This window comes from Pantherophis guttatus, chromosome 1 (assembly GCF_059756535.1).
Source record: "Pantherophis guttatus breed Tessera chromosome 1, ASM5975653v1, whole genome shotgun sequence".
Taxonomy (NCBI): domain Eukaryota; kingdom Metazoa; phylum Chordata; class Lepidosauria; order Squamata; family Colubridae; genus Pantherophis; species Pantherophis guttatus.
Window position 1 is genome coordinate 169,888,808 of NC_142063.1, and position 27,930 is coordinate 169,916,737.

A 27,930-nucleotide genomic window follows, 5' to 3' on the forward strand; every position below is an offset into this window, starting at 1 on the left:
AGTGGCTAACACCTATTTTCTCCATAAGCACAGCATATGTACAAAGTAATAACTAGCCTTTTCTCAGTATTGACACCAATATCCAAACTGACATCATTACTTCATTCTTTCCCAAGTATTCCAGTACATCTATACGGATAAATTATTTTTCCTATATCCAATTTGAAATATGCCTGACTCCTCGATAGCTTATAAACAGAAAAAGAATACATATAAAGAGATCATGCTGACTAGGACTAAGCACCCAGTTGCAAACCAAATATAAAGGTTACCGAGGACAGCAAATTACTGTAGCTCTTTCAGTGCGGTTCTAACTTTGAATGATCAGTATATGAATGGTTGTACCTGTATTTACATCAGGCTGTGGTGCTAAATCTGGACAGAGAAAACTCTTTGAGAGCTAATATAATGTGATTTGGTTGCTGGACTAACATGTGGGGGATGCTGCTTCAAATCAATCCTTGGCCATGGAAATATACTTACTGTGTGACTTTGGCTGATCAACCCTCTCAGCTCAGTTTAATTACCAGTGTTTTCATTATGGAGAAAAATAAGAAGGCTGGAGCCCTCTGCACAAGCTCTTGAATGAAACATGATGAAAATTTACAAACAAATGTTATGAGCTGCCCGGTATCCTTCCATAAAATTTTCTTCTTTTTTTGGTTTCTCCCCTCTATCCTACATGTTTCTTCCTTTCCCTCCCTTATTTTACCATTATTTTCACTTTTCTTTGTATTTCTGTATTTTATATTTTGATAAATTAATAAAATGTTATTTTAAAAAACACTTTTTAAAGCAATGAGAAGCACACTCAACCCCCCACCCCACTTTCTCCATGACCCCAAAGTGTGAGTCTTTTACAAATGCTGCTGCTTGTTAAAGAGTTTTCAGTTGAAATGGAAACTTCTGCTGTGTCTAAAGGTGCACTTACACTGGTAAAATATTAGCACCCAGTCACAAAGTCAAAGGCAAGAGGCCAAGGAATCCATGCAAAATGTTGCCCAGGACTTTAGAAAGGCCCAACTGGCACATCACAAAACTCCCTTCAAAGCAACTGCTCTTGGGTGTATAGGTACTTTGCTGAACATTACACAGATAATCAAGGAACAGTCTTAAAAAATTCAAGACTTTATTAAGTTTTGACCAGAAGAGGAAAAGGCATTTATATAGTGCAAGGCGCTATCAGAAAGAAATATGAGCAGAGGTATGTATTATCACATCCAACCTCTGCAGCTAACTCTCCAGTCCCTTAAGGATGATATTCAGAGAATGTCCATGAAGTCAGAAGAAATTTTCAAATCGGTTCTTGGAGGACCATGTTTCAAATTCAATCCATCAAATAAGTCCTCAAATAGATATCCAAGGTACAGTAATATACTAGTGAAAACTTTGGGGCTATCAGTAGGAAATGTCTTAACCAAGAGCAAGACTGACAATGTCCTGATTCCAGTTTCTCCTCATAAGTCAGCTGAAATGGAAGCCTCCAAAACTTCTCCCTCTCCCCCCCTCCCCCAATAACCATGGATTTCATCTTATCATCTCTTCTCAAAGGTAAATGTATTTATTTAATTAAAAATTCTTAAAACCATACATTTTATAGAATCACGACTAGCCATCTGCAATAAACAGATTTCCAATTTAATTTGACATTTCTTCTCAAATGGTTTGGGAAGCTGAAAACAATAATGAACTGAAACACTTAAATATAGTTGCACAAAATAAGATTAACTGACATAAATACTATACTGAAATCCAATATGTTTTAAGTGGTTAATTTTTTTTGTACAGTTCATATATGTACATTAAAAAAGCTTTAAATACAAGGACAGCAATTTCAACCCTGAAGAAAGACAAGGCAATGAATTTTGCTGCATGCCACAAGAATACACATTTGACTGGCTCCAGAACATCCTTTCTACAAATAGCAGGCCACTTTCTGTTCATATATGAGATGTAGATCTAGCAAAATCCTCCCTAGAAGGAGAAGAGAAGAAATTTTATCAATTCATCATTACTAACCCCTAGGTCACTTCCCACACTGTCTGGAAAATCCCTAGAGTCTAATGGGAAAAGAAAGAAGGAATGGACAAACAACACCTCTTTAAAAGGCAGTGTTGAACTCACAAGAACTTGGGGGTCTAACCCATGATTTGACTAGCTATTAAACAACCCATTTTCTACATATGTAGTAAACAAGGTAGCTGTAGATTCCAGGGGAAGAGTTTTTGCTTTAACTGCCCTCTCACTCACTTTCATGCTCCAACATCTGAAGTGGTTGATTGATATCTGTAGCAATATAGTTTGTTGTCTGCTCCACCACTCAGCAGCAGCTGTAACAGAGGGGGAGAGGATCAAATTATAATAAGACACTATTACAAACTAATTGTTTTTCCAATCAAAAGGGATAAAAATGAAAGGTACGAAAGTCCATGAAAAGTGTATTATTTAAATAATAAAAAATCACCATGACTTTTGTTTCTCAATAATTTCCAAATAGCAGGAAATATTCTCCTAACAGCATTATCCCTAATATGGAAAAAAACATAGAAAAATGTTCTCATGTTTGATTATTATATTATCAGAGTAAGATCTTCAAAGCCGTGAGAAAAAACAAAACAAAACAGCATCATGATTCAAAATGTAGTGAATCCCTGGAAAGTCTCTACTCCTGTACTTGAAAAAGAAGCATCTTTATATCCAATAATATTTATAATTGCGTAGTCATGTTCTGTTTCTTGTTCATGCAACTCCAGCTCAGTTTTGTATCATGATATTGACTAGATTAACATGTTTTAACAAAATGCATCAATTTAATTTAATAAAAATAATTAACGTAACATAGGAACCACTCAACTCCAAATTAACTCTGGGCCAGTTGTGAAATGTGAAATTTGTTACTACCGGTTCTATGGGCATGGCTTGGGTGGGCGTGGTAATATGACTGGGTGGGCATGGTCAACTTTAAAAAAAAAAACTTTTAAAAGCATTTTTTCTACAACCTCTTCGGCGGAAGAGGTTGTAGAAAAAATGCTTGTAAAAGCCTCTGACGATCCCAGCTGAGCCGCGCGATCATCAGAGGCTTTTTTTTTAACTTTTAAAAGCATTTTTTCGCCCAAAGAGGTTGTAGAAAAAATGCTTTTAAAAGCCTCTGATGATCCCAGCTGGGCATGGGGTGGGGGGTGGGAGATTTTTGCTAACAGTTTTCTGAACTACCCGCCACCATCGCTACTGGATCAGGCGATTTGGTCTGAACCGGGAGCATTTCACCCCTGCTCTGGGCTGTGTACAATACAGATATGAATGGTATGGTATGAGTTTTAATGTTTTTAATTTTTAAATGTTTTTTATTAGGATTTTAAATATATTGTGAGCCGCCCTGAGTCTTCGGAGAGGGGCGGCATATAAATTGAATTAAATTGAAATTGAAAAATTGAAATACAGAAAAGTATTGTACAGAGTACAATACAATGATTATAAAATAAATAAGAATAAAAAAAAACAAGAACCAAAAGTGAGTCTAGATAACCACACCTCCACACAATCTGACAGGATCTCCCAATACCCTAAGCAAGGCCTGGAAGAATAGCCAGGTGTTTAAGGCTTTCCAGATGCCATCAGAATAGCAACCACACAGACAGGAGGAGGAACCTCACTGCAGAGAAGGCACACTTCCTGGTTCCCAGGAGATGACACTGATTAATTGAAAGGCCTCAGTATGCCAACTCTTTTAGATCGAACCAGCCAGCCTGATACCATGGGAGACAGATAGGCTATGTAGGGCTTTATAGGTCATAACCAGCACCTTGAATTGGATCCAGATACATGCCAATAACCAATGCAACTGACAAAGCAGAAATGTTCCACATGCATACCAAAGCATGCCTATCACTATCTACACTGCTGCATTCTGGATCAGCTGGAGCTTCTAGGTATATTTAACGACACCTTCGTGGAAACAGCAATGCAATCTAGGAATCAAGCCATGATGGTTTATTTAGTAAGTCTTGTTAAACAATCCCTTGTGTCATACTCAGTTCACATGAGGAGTGACTGTTTAACAAGACTTGCTAAGTAAACCATCATGGTTTGATTCCTAAATGTTAAACCGTAAACAGAAGGGCAGTTTTACTAAGCAAATAAATAAATAAATGCCTACATGAGTAACAGTAATTTGCAATGTAGAATGGCCACATTCGTATTACATTTAAGCAAAAATGAAACAAATCACATTATGCTCTTTTAATCAGGACATTCTGAACTAACCTTTGGTCTATCTAAAACTAAAGAGATGAGAATTCATGCATAGAGCCTACCCTATAAAGTAAAAATAATGTTATCTAATTGTCCTATAAACCCGACACTAAAAGGCTTAGCTTATTTTGTTAGAATGGGTGGTGAAGGGGCTGCAGCTGCTTGGAAATTTTGCAAAGGGATCTTTCTACAAAATTAGTTGAATCACAATGCAAAAAAACAAAACCAAAAAAACCAAAACCAAAAAAAAAAAAAAACCCAACCCAACCTGGATATAAGAATGAGAAGGAAATAAATAATTTGGATTTGTTGAAACTCAGTTCCAGTTTACTATCTTTTTCCTCAGCCACTTTTTATTAACATAACTTCCTCTGGGTTCAGTTGTTTTAGTTTTGAAGAAAAATGAATTCTAAATATTTATACGTCTAATAGCTTGGGATGAGATTGAGGAAGAGGACAGGGCCCTTGGGACCGCAAGCTCAATCATTTGTTTACGACATCCATGTCCCTCCTGGCTTGTCAAGGCCGCTAGGGAGGTGACATGCGATTGGATCCATGCAGCAGCGTCAGCCTCTTTGAGGGAAGTGGGGGTTCTGTCTGCCTTGAAAGAAGCCCAGTGCACTTCCTGCTGAAAAAGCTATTGCTGGATCCGACAGTGTGGAAAATTTCTATCCTGTCTTCAATTGTCCTTTTTAAGAAGTGGCTGGGCTACAGCTCCAGATGGCCCTTTTGGAAAAAAGATTATCCAGAGTTGGGATGGAGTGGTGCTGCCATCCTCATTCTCCCTAACCCCTCAGTGGCTTTCAGTTGGCCATGGTGTCCTTCTGGACCATCTGTAAGGATTTGGGGGGGGGGGCAGCATGGTATGGCAGTGCTTCTCTCCCTTTCTTTGTGGGCAGTACTGTTCTAATCAACTGGGGTAGGAGGGGTTGAGACTGAAGCCCCTAACTTATGGAGTGTTTCAAGTCTTAACACTTTTACCTTTTCTGTTTAATATTAGCTACATGAGGCTCTGTGTGAGTCATCTATTGGCTTGGGGTTGACAACAATGCTGTCAAAATCTTGTTCAAGTGTCTGGTAGGTGTAAAAGTTTGAATGGAGAGGAACTGACTCAGGCTCAACCCTAACAAGACTGAGTGGCTTTAATATTTGAGCCCCCAATCCCAAAAATTTTCTGGGTGGGGTTACATATCCCCATTTGGGCCTTGTGGGCAATCTGAGTTTTTCTACACTCACAATTTATGCTCAAAGAACAAATGACAGCTGTGGCCAGGGAGGCCTTTGCACAGGTCATTCACACACTAATCACCGCACAGGATGACTACTGCAATGTGCTGTAGACAGGGCTGCCCCAGAACACCACTGGGAAGCCACAGCTGGTCCAAAATGGAGGATGTGAATGATGATGTGGATGCTGTGATATGCCCATATAACATTGCTGCTCCACAAGCTTCACTAGTGACCACTTACTTGGCTTTCAGATACCAGCTCCTTTAAAACCACCACGGTGTCCCATTTTTCTTGCCACAGTTGTTAAGTGAATCACTGTAGTTGTTAAGTTTGTAATACAGTTGTTAAATGAATCTGGTTTCCCCATTGCCTTTGCTTTGTCAAGGTGATCATATGACCCTGAGGCACTGCAACCATCATAAATATGAGTCAGTTGCCAAGCATCTGAATTTTGATCACACGACCACATGGATGCTGCAATGGTCATAAGTGTGAAAAATGGTCCTAAGTCACTTTTTTCAATGACGTTGTAACTTTAAATGGTTACTACATGAACTGTTGTAAGTCGAGGACTACCTGTGCAGACTTTCATGGTATCATTGTAATTTCAACCTTCCATAAAATTACTATTTTAAAAAAAAGGCTTTCATGGCATAGGACTTTGCTATTTGAGGAATTACCTACCTCTGACCCATCCTGTACAATCCTATAAAGCAGGGGTGTCAAACTGACGGCCTGTGGGCCCAATGCGTCACACACAGGCTACGCCCACCCCAGCTCCGCAAAGGGAAAAAACATCGCGAAACATCATGTGACGGAGCGAGTTTGACACCCGTGCTATAAAATAATTATGTTCTATGTCCCAACAATCAAACACTGTCATATGATGGGAGTCAGGAAGTTTGCCTTCTCTGTTATGGTAACTGCCTCTTATTTTTATAGAAGATTCCTGGGGTTTAGGTAATCTTAGCCCTTTGAGGTAATCTTGGAGAATTTAAGAAGTTGCTTCATTCTAAAACAACAAATTGTCTTTATTCTCCCTAGTTTGGAGGCATTAAGAAAAACAGGAATGCCTTAAGTCTCTTGAAGACTTAAATCCTCCAACCACCAACTCCTAACAGATTGCAATGTCTGATCCAACCATCTGAGGTATCACGTTACTTGACTTTAAAAACAAGTGGAATCCTAGCCCTAAGAAAACTGACTCTTTACTGCCTGGGCTATTTTCCCTTTTGTGGCATTTATACATATCCATGCATTCATGTGAGATTCATGTGAATTTACATATGCAATACTAACTTCTGTACCTTTTAACATTAACAGTAATTTCAATCAATTTTAAGTGTCCTTTTGTGAGTTTGGATAATGGCTATAATACCTTCTCCTGAGAAGTAAGAAGTACCTATTTCCATAATTAAAGATTTTCAGTGCCCACATCTGATTCCTGCATGTCTCATACCTGTTCTGACATCTGTCTCTGTACACACACAAGTTTACACGTTCACGTGAACAGAAGATGCTGACAACAGTCCTGGAATATTTTATGTGATGCAGAGTTAAACATTAGCTCTGTTCTCTGTTTTCATCATCTATACTTTCTTGAAATATCAATTCTTACCCCAGCTTCGGTCCACTCCACACAGAAAACTTTGTCTTCATGAGCCGCCAAGTCATAAAGAGGAGCTTTGCAACTGATGAGATATAGATTATTAAAGCCAGTTTTAGTGTTGTGTTGTTACTTAAGTGGGATAACTCTGATGGTTCTTTACTGAAACAAAGTTCCCTCTCAATCCATTTTGTCTCCAACTCCTCTTTCTCTATTTTCTTTTTCTTTAAATGTAAATCTACCAAAACACACATACTGTCCACCCATCTGAGATGAAACAAAAATCTTACTTAAGTTGATCTTGACTCCTGATCATGTTCATAAAGATACGCCATTTTCTTTTCTATGTTTTTTCCCCCCAATTTCCCATGTACCATGTAGCTTTTTCAAGACCAGGCATGATATGATAGCCTTGCAAGTGCTTCAGTACTAAATTCAAATTAAAAAAATATGTTGGGCTCTACAATATTCACAAGTTAAAGTGATTATATCACTTTATTTATTTAATTTATACGCTGCCCATCTCACAGTCACCCGACTCCGAGTGGCTGACAACTTCATGTACTGTAAGTGCTTTCTGGTAGAGAATTTGAAGGCAAAATTTGCAAAATTCACTTGCATGTTCAGATCTAATGGCCCACTAAGAGTATCTGTGAAGTAAGATTTATCAACCAATGAGTATATTTTAAAGCAAGAACTTCCAAAACCTTAAAGCTGCAGTTCTTTATTTTGCATGTCATACAGTAATCTGAAATCATATATAAAATACAACAAATGAGAACTTACCTCCTAGTATCCCAGAGTTTGACAATGTTATCTAAAGAACCAGAGATAAGTTGCTGCTCATGAGTAGGAGACCATTTCACTGAAGTCACCCAGCCAGTATGTGAGGTGAGAGAAAGTAACACCAAAGAGCCATCTGAAACAAGACAGATTCAATAGCCATAAGGTACAATATGACACCTAATTTAGTTACTGAAAAGAAGCCAAGATAAATGTATATTTGACACAGAAGCTTGTAATGGTCTTTTTTGGGGGAAAAATGCCAAAAATATAAAAGCCTATACACCTTTGTAGGGTTCTGATTTTAGTTTGCTAAGGTAGACGTTGACAGACAATTTGGTGTAGTGAAGCTGGACTATGGATGGAGAAAGCTGAATTCTAGTCTTGTCCGAGGCACTCAGCCAACTGGTGACAGCCATTCTCTTTCAACTTGTAATGATATATGGGAAAGACCTTGGGAGAGGAGGAGAGATACCGCCTAGCGGAATGTCAGAATTATTCTCTCTCACAGAATGCATAACCCCCTTGCTGGATGGGAGGAGGGGCAAGAGGTTTCGAAAGCCCTCCTTAGTTTCTTGAGCAGTAAAGGAGATGGCAGATTTGTATATTCAGACTTGCGTGGTTGTTGTATTATAGCCTTAGAGCAGGGGTATCAAACTGGATTTCTTTGAGGGCCAGATCAGCATTGTAGTTGTCCTGTGCGGGCTGGCTGGGGTGGTGGTGGTGGGGAGATGGGATGGATGCCTCCTGCAGCACCCTGCCGGCCAAAAAGGGGCACGGGGGAGCCCTGCGTGGCTCCTCCCGCGACCCATTTTGGTCGGCAGAGTGCTCCAGGAGGCCCTTCAGGCCGAAAATGTTTTGGCTGCCAGAGGCACCAAGGGCCGGTCCTTTGCTATTTCCAGGCCAGCCCTGCAGACCAGATTTAAGCACCCTGTGGATCTGGTTTGACACCTCTGCCTTAGAGTAAAGCAGAATTATCTCATCTGGTTGGTTTTCTGTCTGCTATTAGCCTCCCAAGTAGACCAAACAGGAAAAAAAAAAACAATGATGAGCTAAATCTACTTTATTTTAAGGCTACAGTAACAAAATCTTAAAGCCTGAAAGTACAAATCTCCTACAGTCTCATTTTATCACTTGAATAATTAGGGTGGATCTCTTTAAAGTTTCTTTCTCTGCCCATTACCGTATTGTTCAGAGTATAAGACACACCTTCCCCCCCAAAAGAGGGTGAATATTGGGTGCGTCTTATACACCGAATGTAGCCAAAAACGTGAGGCACAGAGGAGGTGATAGTCTATGGCAATCTCTGCAGCCTGAAACAGCTGATTGGGGGTATTCCAGGAGGCCAATCCACCCACCAATCAGTGCTGGTGCTGAATCAGGCTGCAATAATGTGCTGAAGCTGACCTGGCTTTTTGCTATTTGCTGCAAGGACTGTCAGAGTTTGCAGCAGCAAGCAAAACACAAGCAGAGGAGAGGAGTTTCAGTTTCAGTTTTAGTTTCAGAGACCAGCACAGCATGCAGCTTTAGAACAATTGACTTAAGCCATGCCCAGATTCCTTGCTGTCTCTTTCCTTGTTGCTCACATAGCAAATACTGTTTCAGTTTCCAAACAGCCCTCAACTCCCTCTCATACTGACAGGATGTTATTCAGATGAATACCAATGGATGCTGGTAGGAAGAGGCAGATTTTTTAAAATTTATTTTCCTCCCCCAAAACGAAGGTGTGTATTATACTTCGGAGCGCCTTATACTCTGAAAAATACGATACTTAGTTGTGGGCGACTAATCCTTTTATCTAATCATTCCCTAGGCAGCATCCCTCTCCACCCCCTCAGCTCCCTTTTATTATGGTCATTCTCATGTTCCATTACATTACTGATATCAATCTTGCAAGTCTGGAGGTACAATTCTCCTACCATTTCTTTTACAGCCCAAGAAATTAGGGAGGGTCCCTTTTGAGCCTTTTGCTGTGCCCACTATCCAGCTGTGGGTTATGCCTTTTCTTATCTGACCATTCCCTAGGCAGCATCTTTTTGGCCTATTGCTCAAGATGTTTCCCACATACCATCACACAGCTCTATAAAGACACTGCACCAAACTATTTTCAAAAATGTTGCCAAGAAAATTTCAGGGACCTGTCAATAGTCACCAGTAGCCAACATTAACTCGAAGGTCCACACCACTGTCACTTCAAGGTAGTCCAGACAGGAAACCAAAATGTTAAGTAATAGTATTACCTTTATTGTAAGGCTACTGTAATAGAAACTTGCAGTGTGAAAGCACCTCTTCCCTCTTTTCTTTTACTTTCCAGAGAACTAGGACCCTTCTGAGATCATTACTCTGCTCCCTTCCTTCTTTGGACTCAAATTTTGCTTATTAGATGGTTGCCTAAGTTGCAGCTCTTTCTTCTATTTCCTAAAGTTATTCTTACAGCCAAGTAACTAACACAGGGTAGAGGACAGATGGCATCTCAGCTAGACAGAGAATGGTAGGGGAATAAATAATCCTAACACAGCCTTACCTGTGCTATTGGTGGCCACCTTTCCAGAGTTCAGCCACTCATGAGCTAAATAACTTTCTTCAAAATGTAAACTAGATTGTTAAACTAAAGTGTCATGATATTGATACGACTGTGGAAACAGGACACCTATTGGCCATCAGGAGAGATAGGGGAAACTGCCATATCAGCTTCACTAACATGGTATGACTAGCAGAAATGTTGCAAGGAATCAAGTAGAGATATTTCCCATCATCCCAACCCTGACTCTTTGATCTGGAGATGCTAATATCTTCCGCACGTAAAGTATGTCCTCTATCACTGCGTTTGCAAGAAGGGGCCAAGAAGGCAAGACGTGGCCATTACTTTTCTGCCACATCAAGAATGCCACATTACTAAAATACTGCAATGGGACTACAGATCTATTTTAATTATGGGAGACTGGAATGGAGTAATTGATTCTAAATTAGATAAAAAGAGTTTGGCAAAGTCTAGGATCAGATTACCACAGACTTTTTTTGACATGAAAGAAGATATGGAACTAAAAGATGTTTGGAGAATACATAATCCAAAAGAATTGGACTATACTTTTTTTTCTGATAGACACAGATCCTTCTCTAGGATTGACTTCATTTTGCTGTCAGATGACTTACTTGTCAAGACAAAAAGAACAAAGATTTTTCCAAGAACTTTGACTGACCATAGCCCAGTATGGATAGAAATTGAGATGGATAAGGTTGAGAGACGTTCTTGGAGATTAAATGAGAACTTGTTTAGATATGAAAAAAATACAACAGAACTTAAAAAGCATTTGAAAGAATTTTTTGAAATAAATTTGAATAAAGGTACCCTAATTGAAATTGTGTGGGACGCAAGTAAAGCTTATATGAGAGGGGTACTTATCTACATGAACTCTAAACAGACTGTTTCGACAAAAGAAAAGATCTGAATTGGAAATAGAAATAAAGAATAAAGAACAGTTACTTATTAAAAATCCAACAGATGAAAGAATATGCAGTGCTATAAAACTTTTGAAAGACCAATTTCAAATGCTTATGGCGGAACAAGTTGCAACAAACTTACAATATGTGAAGCATAATACATTTTGTAACGCTAATAAACCGGGCAGATGGTTGGCTTACACATTGAGGAAAAAACAAAGTATACGGACTATTGATAGTATTGATATTGGAGGGAAAGAAATTTTTCAACAAAAATTAATTAAAGAAGCTTTTGTGGACTATTATACCAAACTATATGCCAAAGAGGAGGTGCAGAATAGACTTATAGAAAAATATTTAAATGATAAAAGAGTTACAAAAATTACTGATCAACAAAAGGAAAGAATGAATTATCCTATAACAGAGGAGGAGATAATAGTAGCAATTAAACAGTTAAAAACAGCCAAAGCTCCTGGCACGGATGGTTTGACCGCAGTGTATTATAAAACTTTGCAAGCTGAAATGGTGGAACAACTCAGAGATTTATTTTGCAATATTCAACAAGGGGGTAAAATACCCCCATCATGGACAACAGCTTATATATCTTTGATACCAAAAGAACAAGTCGGTCCTAAAAAACCAGAGAACTATAGACCAATATCTCTTCTGAATACAGATTATAAAATCTATGCGAAAGTATTAGCCAACAGGTTGATGCCAGTAATCCAAAAGGTGATTCATGATGATCAGCGGGATTTATCGAGGGCAGACACATGAAGGATAATGTAAGGCAAGTAATAGATTTATTGGAATATCTTGAGAAGAATAAACAGATTCCTGCAGTGCTGGTCTTTTTGGATGCAGAGAAGGCCTTTGATAGAGTGGATTGAAATTTTCTACTAAAGACTTTAAAAAAGATGGATTTTGGGGATCAATTTATACAGGCGATTTCAGCAATTTACCAAGAGCAAAAGGCACAGATTATTATTAATGGAAGTTTGACAACAGAGTTTAAAATTGAAAAAGGAACAAGACAGGGATGTCCGTTGTCCCCACTTTTATTTATTCTAACACTAGAAGTCTTGCTAAATACAATACGGGACTCTAATATCTTGAAAGGTATAATGATTAGGCAAGAGGATTACAGAATAAAGGCATTTGCAGACGATCTGGTTGTTACCCTATCACAACCAATGGAATCAATAATCCTGATGAAGGACATTATACAAGACTATGGTAAAGTTTCAGGTTTTAGACTGAATTCAAAAAAGACTAAAATGATAGCTAAAAACATGACACAAGATCGTAAACATGAGCTTGAAAGGAGGGCAGGTTTTGAGACTGTACCTAAGGTAAAATATCTAGGAGTTCAGGTTGCAGAATCAAACATGAAATTGTTTCAAAATAACTATGAGGTATTGTGGCGAGAGGTGCAGAAAGACATGGAGACTTGGAAAAAACTGCAGCTGTCTCTACTTGGAAGAATAGCAGCAGTTAAGATGAACATTTTGCCAAGATTTCTTTTTTTGTTTCAAACGATTCCGGTGCTTAAAAGTGATAAACAATTGAAAGTCTGGCAAACTGGACTCAATAAGTTTGTCTGGAACGAGAAAAAGCCGAGAGTGAAATTGAAAATTATGCAAGATGTTCCAGAAAGAGGAGGTCTTAAACTTCCAAACCTACAGTTATATTATGATGCAGCAGCTCTAACTTTAACAAGTGATTGGTTTGGAAGTAAAAAGGCTGGAATATTGAATGCAGAAAGTTTTGATCTTGAATTTGGATGGCATGCTTACTTATTTTATGATGACAAAGTTGATAAAGTATTTAAAAGTCATATACTTAGAGACTCTTTAATGAGAGTTTGGAAGAAGCACCGACTCAAATGGGATTATAAAATACCGCTATGGCTGGATCTTGGTCATACTTTGTGGAATACAAATATAATGTCACTTGGGGGGGTTTTATACAAAGAGGTTCTTATTACAGATGTGGGCAGATGGCAGCTGAAGACATTGCAGATGCTGTTGGACGAAGGGATTAATTTAACTTGGTTACAATATAATCAATTACAATTGAGATGGAAAGAGGACCAAAAAACTGGTATTATGTTGCACGAGGAAGAATTGGTTAGACATATAAAAGAGAAAGGTCCAATGCATATCAAAAGGCTTTATAATGTTTTGCTAGAAAGGGACTCAGAAACTGAATTAGTTAAAGATTGTATGATTAAGTGGGCACAAAATTTTGAAGAACCAGTGATGTTGGAAACATGGGAAAAAAATTGGGTTCAGAATGTTAAATTTACACAGTCGCAGAATCTGAGGGAAAATTTCTATAAAATGTTTTATAGATGGCATTTAGATCCCAAAAAGTCGTCATGTATGTACCCTAATGTTCAGCCAAAATGTTGGAGATGTGAATGTTTGGATGCTACGTATTATCATGTTTGGTGGACCTGTAGGAAAGTTAAGGCTTTTTGGATAAAAATTTGGTGGGTCATGCAGAATGTTTTGAAGAAAAAAATTCAATTCTCTCCACAATTGTTTTTATTGGGTATAGTTAAGGGTTTTACATCGGGTGAAACAAAATTGATATTGTATATGATAACAGCAGCAAGATTGTTGATAGGTAAATATTGGAAAAATGAAGCTTTGCCCACTATTGAAGAATGGACTTTGAAGATGGCCAGTTTTGCAGAGATGGCGAAGATTTCAGCATACTTAAAAGATTGTTCACAAGAGACTTATGAATGGGAATGGAAAAGGTGGATAGAATATGTTCAGAACAAATATCAAACTAGAAAGTATCAAATAGCTTTTATTTGAAAATAATGTATTAGAAATATTTTAATGAAATGAGGTAAAAAGAAAAATTATACAGGGGAGGGAGGGGTTCAAGTTTACACATAAGTGTCATACTAAGGGTTTTTTTTTGTGTGTTTTTTTTTTACCAGTTATGAGTATATTATAGGGAAGTCTGGGGGGAGGGGAGGGTTAGGGAGGGTTAGGGAGGTTGGGAAGTTTGGGGGTGGTGGTGGGGGGGGAAAAAGGGGTGAAAATGTAATTGTAAAACTTTTGCAATAAAAAAAAAGAATGCCACATTATTATTCAAGGAATAAAGCTTTATTAGAAAGCACATGAACTCTGTACAATGCTAAGTCAATTACTCAACTCAGTAAATGAGTGACCTTAAACTTGAAAAATCAAGGCACTGAAAAAAATCTCATAAATATATATTCACTTCTACTCACCTTTGCTCCGAGGGTCCCATAACCGAATGTGTCTGTCAGTGCTCCCGGAGGCTATACGCCGACAAAGGGGTGAGTAGGCTACTGAATTAAACACTTTGTTTCCTGTCTACGATACAATACAAAAATGTGATAAGTAGCATTTTACAGAAATCTCCTTTTGGAAAAAAATAAACAAATTAAACGCAGAGAAGTCATGTTAAAGTGGCATTTACCAAAGTGGATTTAAAGCTTCCAGTTTCAACATCCCAAATTTTAATGGTGTGGTCCCATGAAGCACTGCAGATTTCATCTGTATCTGACCAAAGTACGGAAGACACGGATTCTGTATGACCAGAGAGGGTTGCAACGGGAGTCTAGACATGAGGAATAAAGACCAATTAAAAAATGGGTAACACTGGGTTTCTTAAAAATGGAAAATTCTGATTATCAATTAAAAACTAGACTGAGGAAGTGAACTAGAGCGTCCCAGTAGAAGACAATGGCAAAAAACTTCCATAATGTTGCCAAGTAACGTGGAATTTTCTAAGAGCTTGAGAGAGATGTTGCTTTAGAAAGCATTAGCAGAACATATTGGTATATGAGCAGCTGAGTAGAACCTTGGCACGTCTTAGTTGTAGTTACATTCCTTGGGAGTTCAGTTATTGAAGTGAATTGTGAATAGAGCATGTCATGTGAAATACTGGCAAACAAAACTGAACTTTTGATAAAAAGCTCTTTAGGAAGTATTAAGATAATAGACAGCTACAGCAAATTTCATTTTGAAGTAAAGGTTGGTGGTGGTGGTGCATCACTATCAGTCATCAACCCTGACAACTGCCCACATGAAAGACTGTCAGGCCAAGTCTGACTCCACTCATTCCTTTCTTACTCTTGTTAGTCCCAGCTGCTCGGTTTTTTGCTTTTTCCTTGGTCTGTTTACTACGTCCTCCATTTCTGCTTCATCCTCTTCATCAGCAGGCACTGAAATGAAAATGAGAGAAGACAAAAACAGGGAGGTCAATAATCACACACTCATAATCTCAAATAAACATAAATAGCCTAAATTAGCTATGAGTTATTTTTTATCTCTTGGATTTCAACACATTTTCAAAGCTCATTGCAGGAAATGGAAGGAGAGAAGCGATCTGGATCTTTTCTTGGATGTTATTGAGCAGGCATTCTGTCTGTCTGTCCATGTCTGTCCACCTACCCACCCACCCACCCTGTTTTCCCCAAAATAAGACATTCCCTGATAATAAACCCAATCAGGCTTTTGAGCACATGGCAATAAGGCCAAGCGCTTATTTCAGGGTTCAAAAAAATATAAGACAGGGTCTTATTTTTGGGGAAACACGGTACCTATTATCATTTTCTTATGAACTGTTCTCAACTTTATGGAATGTAAAGAATAATTCAAATCTTGAAAAAGACCAACTTGTTTTGCCCAGAAATGTTCTATCTCTTGATATCTTCAGTCTAACCAGATAATAAAAAATATGTAGTCATAAAATTCACCTTGCTAACAACCTTCGTGGAATGAAAAAGTCTAGTCTTCATTTCTTTATTGTACAAATGAGATTAAACGGGATGGAACGAAAGTTGAATTCCATTTATTCAGTCTTCTCAGCATGAAACTGGCTTATCATATGCTTTACAAGATGTGCCATTTATATATATATATATATATATATATATATATATATATATATATATATATATATATATGTCTGTTTCATACTTTGCAGCTATAGAGTCAAAAGTAGCACCCTATGTGTAGTAATGTACAATTTTGCACTAAAATGCTACATTTGGAATTGTCTGTAGATAACAAACGCAGCATTTTTGCACGATGGAAATACATTCACAGTTAGGAAGATGTGTATGCTGAAGGGGTGACTTGTGGGAAAAAAGAATTCTTGTATCTAAAATATTTCTCTTACCTGCAGACCATATCTTCAGCATTTTATCCCAGGAGCCACTGCAAAACTAATAAAAAGCACAACATTTGAATAAAAAGGTAAATATCTGATTTGATCTGATTCCAGCCTAAATTAATATGCTTGTGTTCAAACCAGATTTGCACTGAATCCAAGGAAAGTGCTCATTATCAGCTCTCCCCACTTGTCCAACCTGCCCTGGTAGAGTTGCAGCAGCAGCAGCAGAGAAGCTGAAGTTCCAATTACTTCCAGACATTGTCCATCAGTGGCAGAAAAATATTCTCAGTGATTCCAAAAACACTGAATATATAGAAACCTCCAGGATCTTCATGGTCTTAAAATGTAAAATCTCTGCTGCCACTATATTCCCCAACACTGCTGCCCCCATTATTTCACTAATCCAACTCCAACTCAGATTAAGAGACTTTAGTGTCATCAACAAATAACAATGCAATTCATACATGATAGGAATCCCTAGAAATTTAAGGATGAAAGAAATGGAGGACATAAAACCAGCATATGTTATTTGTTCGATATATATATATCCCTCCTTTCCCCTACCTGAACCTACACCCATCTAGTCCTAATCCATCAGTTTTTGCAAACTTTAAACATCTGTATTTCATTAAAAACTCAGAAGCAAATGCATTTAAAGCTCTTGGCAATTATAACTGATGTTATTTAAAAACAATTAGAGAGCCAATGCAAGTCATCATCTTACAAGACCTGTGATGGAATGTTACCTAGATTCCCAGGAGGGTAGGAGTACATTCCAGAAGAGCAAGAGACAATGTAGTTTAGATAGCTTGTGTGAGAGAAAGAGAATGCAGATGAGTCCTCCCTAATAGTTCCCGGGATGTATGATTTATGGTGCAAGTAGTCTGCTTTAGTTTGGCATGATTTCTGTCTGTAAGTGAGGAGCAATAAAGAAATGTGCTCACAAGAATCACAATCTGTCTTTTTTAGTTTTCAGAGCCTGACAAGGCCATGTTATGAGGTTTTAATCTGAATGTTCAAAAGAACTGCAGTAGTACTTACAGTACAACACATCTGTCTACTTTTTAGAACACGAGAGCAGAGGAGGAAGGCATATAACTTACTTTGGTCCTTGAGCTATCCACAGCTACTGATTCTACGCTTCCTGCGTGTCCCCTGCAGCAATGAAGAGCTCTCACTTTGTTCCTTTCCACGTTCCATTCCCAGAGCAAGATAGTCTGGTCCATAGAGGCACTGAGCAGCAAGCATGACAAGCTGTCTGAAGAATACAGGCAATAATAGAAATAAATGTATACTGAGCATTTCCCAAACCAATCTTCCAATTTCACTCTAGCTCAGAATAGGATAAAAAAGCAAAACTGTACAGCAAAACCATAATCAGATTTAGGGTATTTAAAATGGGACACTCCACTACACCTAAAGGAAATATAATACATACATTTTAAGGAATATGAAGATCAGTGGCAATCCATAAGTAGTGATTACTATTGTATGAACCAATAATCCTATATAAGTATTATCTGTCTGAAAAAGTAATAGGAATATATGGGATTCTGAGAATCATTTGACCTGCCTGTTAGGTCATACAGCTCCTCTTAGCCCTTGAAGGACAATCCCTTAGGAGAGAGATTGCCTATGTTTCTAAAGGTGAAATCTAGATGTTGCTTTAAAATCTGGTTGCTTTTTATTTTACTTTTCAGTAAACTTACGGAATCCAGCTACTATATTCCTCTGCATCTTGCTGAAATACCAACATGGATCAATGTTGCATAAACTTATACTACTAAGAACACAACACTTTCTGATCCTGTAAATTACAGATACAGCCCCATTGCCATATCCACATCTATGTCAGAAGCATAGCTGAAGGATAAAAGCCAGTCAAACATCCTCTTTTATACTAAAGCTGGTTCATAACTGGGTCCTTTTCACTAAATCTAGAGTAAAAATAAAGCCACATTTTTAAGCATTTTAAAATAGCATGTAGCTCCGCCTTAAATAACGTAAACGCTTCCCCCCTTTCCCCGGTTTCATGAATTGTCTCTCAAAACAGGAGAGGCCAGGAGAAACGTCATGACGTCAGGTAAGCAGAAGTCTGAAGCCTCTTGCACTATTGTTCCTGCATGTAAACAACACCAGGACAAAGGTAACACAGCCCAGTCAAATCTGTGAAAGATGTGAATGCTGCAGATCTTTTTTCCAAAAAAATCCTTAACAAATGTGAAAGAATTTTTTAAAAAAACAACTGAAGATTTAACAACAAAGAAACAGTCATCACCTAGTGGAAATCAAAACAGCAACAAAAACCCCCTGAGCTGACTGTAATAAAAGTCTATCACAAGATTTTTGACAAAATCTGTTTTCCCCTACTGATAATGAATTTTACTTACCTTTTTTAACCCAAGCTACATCTTTTACCACATCTACATGCCCAGCAAGAGTCATGATAGGTTTGCCTTCTACTGACCAAATCCGGGAAGTCTGATCATAGGAACCAGTCAAGATCCTATGGAAGTCAGAAGTAAAGAACATTTTTGAAGGTGTGCACAGGAGTTTTGCCTATAAAAATTTCAATTATACCTACTACAAAGAACTTTCAGATTCTATACAAAGCCATATTTTTGTAAATGTACTGCCAAGATGTGACTGGTAATGAGTTATAAACACTGTGCATAGTTCAAAGCAACCACCATTCCATTTTTTTCTATAAAAATATAGCTATTCCCCAATAATTCTTATTGTCCATATAGCCATATAGCAATCATTACAGTTTACATGTGAATGCCATGTCAAGGTGTTTATGAGGTTCAAACACCTTTTGCACTGTTTAGAAATTCCATATTTCTGATTTGTTACCAAAAACGATTTAAGGCAGGCAAGAACTTGGCTATTACAAGTAAATCTGAAAATTTACTACCAACTCCACATACCTATTCGTTTTCCCATTAATTTACGGGAAAAAAAAGAAAAACATGGCAAAAAAAGCAATCATCTTTTATTTTGCCAATCATTCTGTGAGAAAAAGAGCCACTAACATAACATGCATGCCTAATGTATCCACTCAATTTAAAACAACAGTACAATCATTTTTGGGATTTGTCTGAAAAGAATGGAAGGAGCTTATTGTAATTTAAGCGTTCTACCCTTACTTTTAAGGCCTCAACTTTTTCTACGATACCAGTGGTATATCTGGAAAAACAATTTTAACCTTATTGGTGATGCCATTTAATTTCACTGCTTCATTTTTTTTTCTTTTAATGACCTGGTAATCTCTTGCATCAGAGTGGAGTCGGGGCAACTAAACGGAGTTCAAGCATTTATTGGCCGGATGCCCTTCCTGATGCCTACATGGAGTTCACAGCTGTGTCCAGAGAGAGAAATATCTGCTGCTATCTAGGATCAAATTCACAGCTGAGAGCTCTACCTCTAGGCCACCGCACTGCTCAATTTCACTGTTATTTCTAAATAGCAATGAAATGTCTAAATAATAGAAATTTTCTTATGTTGCCTTGCTATATTAGCGTAGAATAAACTCTCATTGAATGCATCACTTACCTAAAACCCCGATGTAGGGAAAGAAGATGGATTATAAGAATTTCTGAAAGAAGCAATAGTCCCTCAGAGAAATTAAACTGAAAACTGATTTAAAAAACTTTTGGCAAAGGACAATGACAATACTAATATAGCTAATAAGAGCATCTCATTCCTAAACTATTGATATACAGAACAGAGAAAGGGACAAGGAAAAATAGATAATCAGAAATCAAAAAAGCCGAAAGCTAATTTAAAAATATCTTGCCATTCTTCTGTAGCTTCAATGGAACTGATCCAGTCATCATGTAGCATGCATTCTTCAGGCTGGGGTGCTGTATACTTCTCTACATATTCAATTTCTACTACATCTTCCTGTATGCGGAAGAAAGAAAGAAAAATCAACTACTGTACTATAAAACAAAATCTAGGAGATAAGGGATTAAGCCTATAATCCCACTTCCTAGGAATGGAAAACATGTTGCTGTATTAACTAAATCCCATCAATCCTAATCAACATGGCCAATGCTTAGGAATGCTGGGACCTTTTATCATCATAATCTAGAAAACAACAAGTTCCCCAGCCTTGTCATTTACTGTCCCTTGCCACGGTTCAATGGAACCAAGGGAACATACTTCCAAATCAACATGCCACTGCCCATTCGCTCATCCATTGCATTTGAATTCTAGAACCTGTCAATTCCATGGTGGACATTGCTGAGTTAGAATCAGAATAGTAATATAAAGTTTCTAGTGGTCAAAAATACAGTTAAATATATAACCTTAAAAAAAGTAACTTCTCACGGTCATTCACTTTTCATTACAGTGATTTTGAGTTTGGGAAAAGTTGAACAAATGTTGTTTGTATCCAGTTTTGTCTTCCATCATCATAACAGGTACAAGGGAATAGATCTGATTTTTTTTTCCTTCCTTCCAAATATGCTCCAGATAGTTGGGAGACACTTTTGTATAGGTCCGGATGATCCTAAGTATGGGCAGGTAGGAATTTCTGCTGCTAGGCATGTTCAATCTATTCACATGAGACTGAATCTTACCCTTTCAAAATAAAATACACACAGTCTTTGCTTAAAAATGGTAATAGGCACTGGAACAGTACCCAGTAACTACTGTTAAGCAAAAACTTATTTTAGACTTCCTGTTGGCTTCCCCATTTACTTTGCTTGTGGAAAACCAGCAGGGAAGATTGCAAGTTACAATCACATGACCATGGAATACTGGGCTGGTTGCCAAGTGGCTGGAACACAACCACATGATTGCGGGGATACTGTGGACAACTGTAACTTTGGGGACCAACTGTAAGTGCCACTAATTCAATGCCATCACAACCTCAAGCAGTCACTGAATGAGATGTCAATAACTGAGGATCACCTGTAATGTTTTAGTCTTATACCTGTATGCTTGCAAATCTGACGGTTTAGGTCATCATTACAAAAGGCATTACTAGAAGCGGCTACCAATGTAGCTATTAATGTAAGTGAATACTGTTTGACACTATGTGCTTCAAAACCTACAATGCATGAAGCAGAGATTAAAAATAAATAAATAGGCAGCATACCCATTCAAGTCTCCCGCATACCTTCTAGGAAGAAAATTGCACTGTATTTTTAAAAATACATTTCTGAGAAATGTTAAAAATTCATAACATTCACTGTTTCTTCAAAAAACATTAAAATGACTTACTGTTGAAATATTTTCCATTTCCATGTGTTTGACCAGAGACATACGCAAGAACTGTCCTTTGACAAGGAAGTCAAATTCCACATAACTGTGGTCATCTAGAAACAAATCAAAGGTATCAAGTTACTTAAGTTACAATTTACATTAAGAGCAGATTTGGAAAATGGATAGTCTCTTAAGATATAGTCTCTCTTTCGCTGTTCTTGAATAGCCATATTTTCTTTAACAAGTTTGCTTTCCAGTCCACTAGTAATATTACCAATATACATAAAATGGAATGCAGAATCTTGGTTTTTTTCCAATCACATGTTTTGCTAGACTCCTTTACAAAATATATTACTTCCTCTGGATTGCTTTCTAAAAACAATAATGAGAACAAAACTGAGCTGCTATTGCAGACAATCTGGCTTCATTCCAAAGCTGCTGAGATAAAAATTTGTGTGTGTAAAAAAGCATCCAGAGAAAGAGGGAATTTTTTTTAACGTTTGTTCTCATTTCAAGTAAATGAACATTCAATTGTAAGTAAATACGACTATATTTTGAATGGAGTACCCAGTCTGACATCACTATCCCTTAGTCTAATCTATTTTTCCATACTGTGGGAGACTCCATATCCATATCCTGGATTGGTGAAAGAAAGCATAGAGAGATCAACTGTTAAACAATCCATTATAATCTAGTGCATGGATTACATTATAATCACTTCTAATTTTTTGATTAAATAATACTGAATCTGAAAACTCTATAGTAAGCAATCAGTTATCAAAATAAGTTAAGTCTGCATAATTATAAATCCAAAATAAATGCGATTATTTGTTTGTTTTTGATACCTGATTTTGCAATAGCCCAGAGGGTTAGAATCAATATTGATGGCACCACATCTCAAATATAAACATACCATTTTTGGCTTCCAACAATTTGTTGATAATGTTACTGAGGTCAGCAACTTCAGAGGTAGCTTGGATAGAAAAGGGAACATCATCTACTGTATATCTACAGAGAGAAAAGAATCACATATTTTAACAAGACATGGCATCTCAGACCTTCAGCTCTCTCAGAGAAAAATATGGTTGAAAATTTGGGTTTTCAAGACTCTCTGCTCAGAGAGGAAACTAACAGGACTCACAGACATTTTTATAAGAATTCCACAGGAAGAAGAAGAAAACAACTTCAAAGTCTTGTATTCTGCATGATGGTGGGCTTAGCTGTGAGCAATGAAAACAGTGCTCTCCTGAATGGCTTCTGTTTATAAGACCTACTGAGATATGCTCATTGTCACTGTGGGTGACTGACAAGCACTTCCTACAGAGTAACCAGCAACTCTTAAGAGGAATATAATACAGCCTGGTTCCAAGAAGAGCAGACTCAGCAGTTTTCCAAGAAAATATCTACCATTTTTTCCTTAAGTGAAACGATCAGAGGAGAAAACACTGAAAAAATGAAAGCCCTTGTACTGATGGTACCCTAAACAGCCAAAGCAAAGATTAATAGATGCAATCTGCATTTGTGATTTGCAATTCCTGTAACATATTTATCTTCCTGCCTGAATAAAGCATATATTTATAGCCAATGCAAGCTTGTAGGTATCCTTCATGAAAAAATCAAAGGAGCAGTTAATGGCCACACTTTGGTTGATGAGCAAGAATGAGTAAGTTTGCTATAATAGCTGGCTGAATACTAGTAGAAATCCTACAAGACAATCCCCGCTTCTGAATGGTTGCACTGAGAAGGCCTCTCTGGGGTGTGAGTGAAACATCCTGAAAAAACTCTGATCAACACCTGAACATTGATCCCCTGAAGCCTACATACCACCCACTAAGATGTGTAAAGAAAGATTTATTCGATCAAAAAACAAAATAACCACTACCACCACCCTGGTTCTATAGCAGAAACTGGCAGTCAACCATAGAAACAAAGCTAGAAGGTAGAATAAGAACCAAAAGCAAATTTGAGATTGACAGAAACATGGTCATAGAATTCCTCTTGCCTTTGAATGAGTTTGTATCTCCAGAATGCTAACTTACCGGTATATATTAGAGTAATGAAAGAACTATCTCACCACTAAATCCTTAGGTGCTATCACTGAGAAATTCTAACATACTAATGAAATGCAAGATGCCTGAGAAAAGTAAACATCTCTAAATTTAGCAACAAGGATTTAGGGAACTATAAATCATTCAGTCTGGAATTGATACCTAGGAAGATTCCAGAGAAGATTATAAAGATACTGATCTTAGAAACAACATAATAAGTATGGGACTTTCCAGAAGTCAGCATTAAGAATAATTTAAACAAGATTAGCTCTTATCTCACACTTTGATCGGTGTGGAAATTCTGTATTATATCTCAATTTCAGGAAAGTTGTACTCTTATAAATGCTCATCAACTATTCCTCACCAAATTGGAAATAGGTGCCACAACGATCAATTTGGGATTATTTTTGTTTGTTTAATGCTGGATGAGAATAAATGTTGGAAATGTTAATCAATTTTGTAGACAACACAAAATTTTGCTAATTATTCTACAAATGAAATAAAATTCAAAACAATCTCAGGTGAGAGAAATGAAATAATAGAACGACATTTAACAGAAAAATCAAATGTAAGGATGAAATAAAATCTTGAAATAGCATGGATTGCAAATCAAATACAAGTCAACAGTTTGATGTGGCTGCAAAAAAAAAAGACAAATGCAATGTTAGAAAAAATTCACATTTATTGGATGTGTTCAAGCAGAGTCTTGACAACTGGCTGTCTAGATATTTTAAGTTAAATTCTTATACTAAGTAGGCGGTTGGATTCAGTGGTCTAAAATTGACACTTTGCAGTAATATGATTCTAAGAGAATCAGTATGATAAACACAATACAACTGTAATGCTTCACATGACAGGCTTCACGTGACTTTTCAAACCCTAGTGTTGATATTAAAACCATAACTTCCTGATATAAATCTCAATATGTATAAAGCTAGTCTACCTCACAGGGCACCACAATGGCACCACAACCAATTCAGAGAAACCAAGTACAATAGAAATGAGCATCCAAGTGGTAGAAAGCTTCCATGCATGCAAAACTATTCAGTTCTATCATGTTCTCCAAGCAAGTTAATTTTGGACTAAAGCTTCTACAATTCCTTGTCATTAGCCATGCAAGTTGAATTTGGTGGGAACAGAAAATACAACTGTTTGGATGGCAGCAAGCTGCCTATTCAAGTTTTACTATATTTCATTGGGCTTATTAGAGTACATAGTTACACTCACATAACTCACCTGGAGAATCTATAAATGAGTTAATAATTTTTACCATTTCTTTTTATTTCTATTATACAATTTTTCCATGAGTATTTTTACAAAACAGATTTCCCACAAGATAGAAGGCAGGTGTGATTCCATTTATTATGGAACTGTGTAAGCACACCTTCCTTCCTGCCTTCGGTTGATCAGGAAACAAGAATTATTGGTCACCGGAACTCCTCTGCACACGGACTAATATAGTTGTTTATGTACTATCAAGTGAGAGTTAACTGCAACAAATATCACTTCAAAATCCCGTTTTTGTTTCAATTATATTTCTATTGCAATCAGTGTTTAACAAATAAGCTGATTGTCCTTCCAAGAAGCGGCAACCAATACAATTTATTGTATATAACGTTGCTCCCTGAAATCGTGGATGATGGGTTTTTAATCACTCAAACTGCATTTGGGCTTCCCCAACAAAAGGCTACATGGCCATTCCAAAACAAACTGCCTAAGTTATCCAATTGCCATAGTTACTACTAAAAGCTTGGTTAGAAAACGATACGTTTGCAAAGCCCAGATGCGCTCCGGCTACGAAGAGCGGCCCGCTCTCCAGCACAGGATCTTGGAGATCGCTTTCCAAAATTGCTTAGGTGGGCATGCCCCTCTGCCTCCGTCTCAGCTTTAATTCGAATTTTAAGTCGAAGGGGGCAAAAGCTTTGTTTCACTTTCGGGCCAAAAGGTGAGGAGGGAGCCAAAACTAATGGTCCCATGCAAACGATGGTCCTATGCAAGGAGACCCTTAAAAAGTTACACCTCCGATTCTTCTTCGCGGAGACTTTCCGTTTCCACTTACTTCGTATCGCTGGTGAAGAAGCGAGCCTGAAGCTGTGCCATAGCAACGATTCCGGCTGGCGAGCTCCACAGCGGTCACGCAACACGCGAAGAGATGCCCGGCCTCTCCAAATCCGAAGATCCCACGTGGCTGAGAGTCCCCTTTGCCCAGTCCTGCAAGGCTCATGGATAGTTCCGGGAGTGATTAGTAAGGTCTACTCTTAAAGGTCAAAACCCAGCCTTGGAGTTTTAATATTTCTTCTTTCCACGAGGAGGAAGGAGAGATCCCTGATTTGAGGAGCATTTTCTTCCCCGGTGCCGTTTTTATTTTTACTTTTTCTCTTCTACACCCCGCGTGTTATCGTGGAAGTGGTTCACATTCTTGCAACCCTGAGCTTCCACCACGTTTATTCTTTAAGAAACACGAACAATGCTCTGACATTCTGCAGCGATGTTCGTAGTTTGCTAAAGCCCTACTCGTACAATTTTAGACAGAGGGTGATTCTGTCAATGTCAGTATTTATATTTTATTCTCTTGTAGCACTGATAATACAGTAGCCCAATGAAGGGAAGAATAGCTAAATGTGTCCTGAAGATCGAAAGTCATTTCTTTTACTTGTTCCTTTTCTCTTTTTCTTAATTGTTTCCTCTTTGTCCTTTTTTTTTCTCTTGCACTTTCTTCTCCGTCTTCCGAGTTCAGTTTGTCTTTTATTTTTTTAATTTGCTAGAGTAGGCGAATGGTGACTGTTATAATATTTGGGGATTTTTTTTTTGCATGTGCATGTTTTGTTTTTGCAAACATTTGCCTTACTGCTGCCCTCCCCCTTCAAATTAGCATTTTTGTAGACTCGGTTAAGTCGGATAATGTAATTCAGCCGTTCCCAAGCTAGTATTTTCTCAAATGCCTGGGAATTAGGAGAACTGAAATCCACCCCTACCAGAAGTGCAACAGGCTTAATAAAGCTGTCTTAATTTTCTGATGAGGTCCGAGTTTCCCAGCTACTATACTCCCTTTTCATTATTTCGTTAGCTGATTATAATTTCAACCCTCTGTAGAATTAGACTTAAGAGACCTCTTTTAGGGAGTAGGAGAATTCCCATCTGGAGGATCACATTATGTTTACCGCACAATTTAGGCGTGTTTACTCAGAAGTAAACCCCTCTTTAGTGAGAGCGAGTCACGTCGAATTGAAGTTTTAAGCCAGGCACCCGTTTTCTTCCGCTAAAAGAATATGAAGTGAACGGGAATGCGTGTATTTAGGACAGAGCAAGCTGAATGAAACGCGCAGATATCTTAGACTACAATTCCCATGATGCAACTCGCGATCATATCATACGTTCGAGCAGCGACTTCAGTGCCTGCCTTCCATGCTATTTTTATCTGAGACAAAAGCGGGGACTATTTACAGTAATAAGTTATACTGAATATATAACTTATGAATTCCGGACTGCGTTAGATAGATTTCTCGGGTGGGCAGGATGAAAATATTGGGGGAAAATGTTTTAAAATTCGAATTTTTCGATAATATGCCTATAATGTATTTTTTGAATACGTAGCTTACTTCAAGTATAGTTTGTTACTAGTTAACCCGTGTCCTGTTGGGTCATCGTTTCTTACCATAATCCTCAGTATCTTCAACAAGACAGATCATCTGAGCTTTCACTGCAAAAGTTAGGATACAGTCAGAAATGTATTTGCCCTGAAAATAACATAGTCAACTGTACAGCACGAACTTCAGCACAGGAAATGTTTTATAACTTTTTGTATTATAACATAAACTTTTTGGTAATATTTATCTCATAAAATGTTTTATAAAATTTGCCAAATTTCAGTTTCACAAGAGTCAAAGGTCCCAGATTTTGGACACATTCTGTTCATTAGGCTATTTGAGGTAGCCTGATTCAAAAAGTTTTGCCCTATGGTGCCAATTAAAAGTTACAGGAATCTGAGTTTTAGTAGTATATATACTGTACTGTATATTGGCCCTGGACAGCATTCAAACTTAAAAAAAAAAAAAAAAACAACCTTGCAATTCCACAACCTGCAACAGTCGAGTGTACTTCTAAATTTATTAAAAATTGATTTCCAGTCCAGAGTTGAAATGTGCTATTTTCTCTCTGGAAATCATATAAAAATATCTCATTCATAAAACT

At 37.6% G+C, this 27,930-nt stretch overlaps 1 protein-coding gene across 1 annotated transcript; it reads right to left on the minus strand.

Moving 5' to 3' along the window:
- Window positions 1-1,112: 1,112 nt before the first annotated feature.
- WDR12 (WD repeat domain 12) lies at window positions 1,113-27,792 on the minus strand. Its single transcript, XM_034431100.3, has 14 exons — window positions 25,799-27,792; window positions 22,605-22,699; window positions 21,710-21,804; window positions 20,277-20,383; window positions 18,868-18,983; window positions 17,581-17,735; window positions 16,484-16,529; window positions 15,433-15,524; window positions 14,777-14,917; window positions 14,565-14,670; window positions 7,874-8,006; window positions 7,100-7,172; window positions 2,251-2,330; window positions 1,113-1,974 (listed from the first exon to the last, which is right to left on the minus strand). Exons 1-13 carry the CDS (start codon window positions 25,837-25,839, stop codon window positions 2,253-2,255), a joined length of 1,278 nt encoding a protein of 425 aa, XP_034286991.2. The 5' UTR covers window positions 25,840-27,792; the 3' UTR covers window positions 1,113-1,974; window positions 2,251-2,252.
- Between the last annotated feature and the right edge of the window lie 138 nt (window positions 27,793-27,930).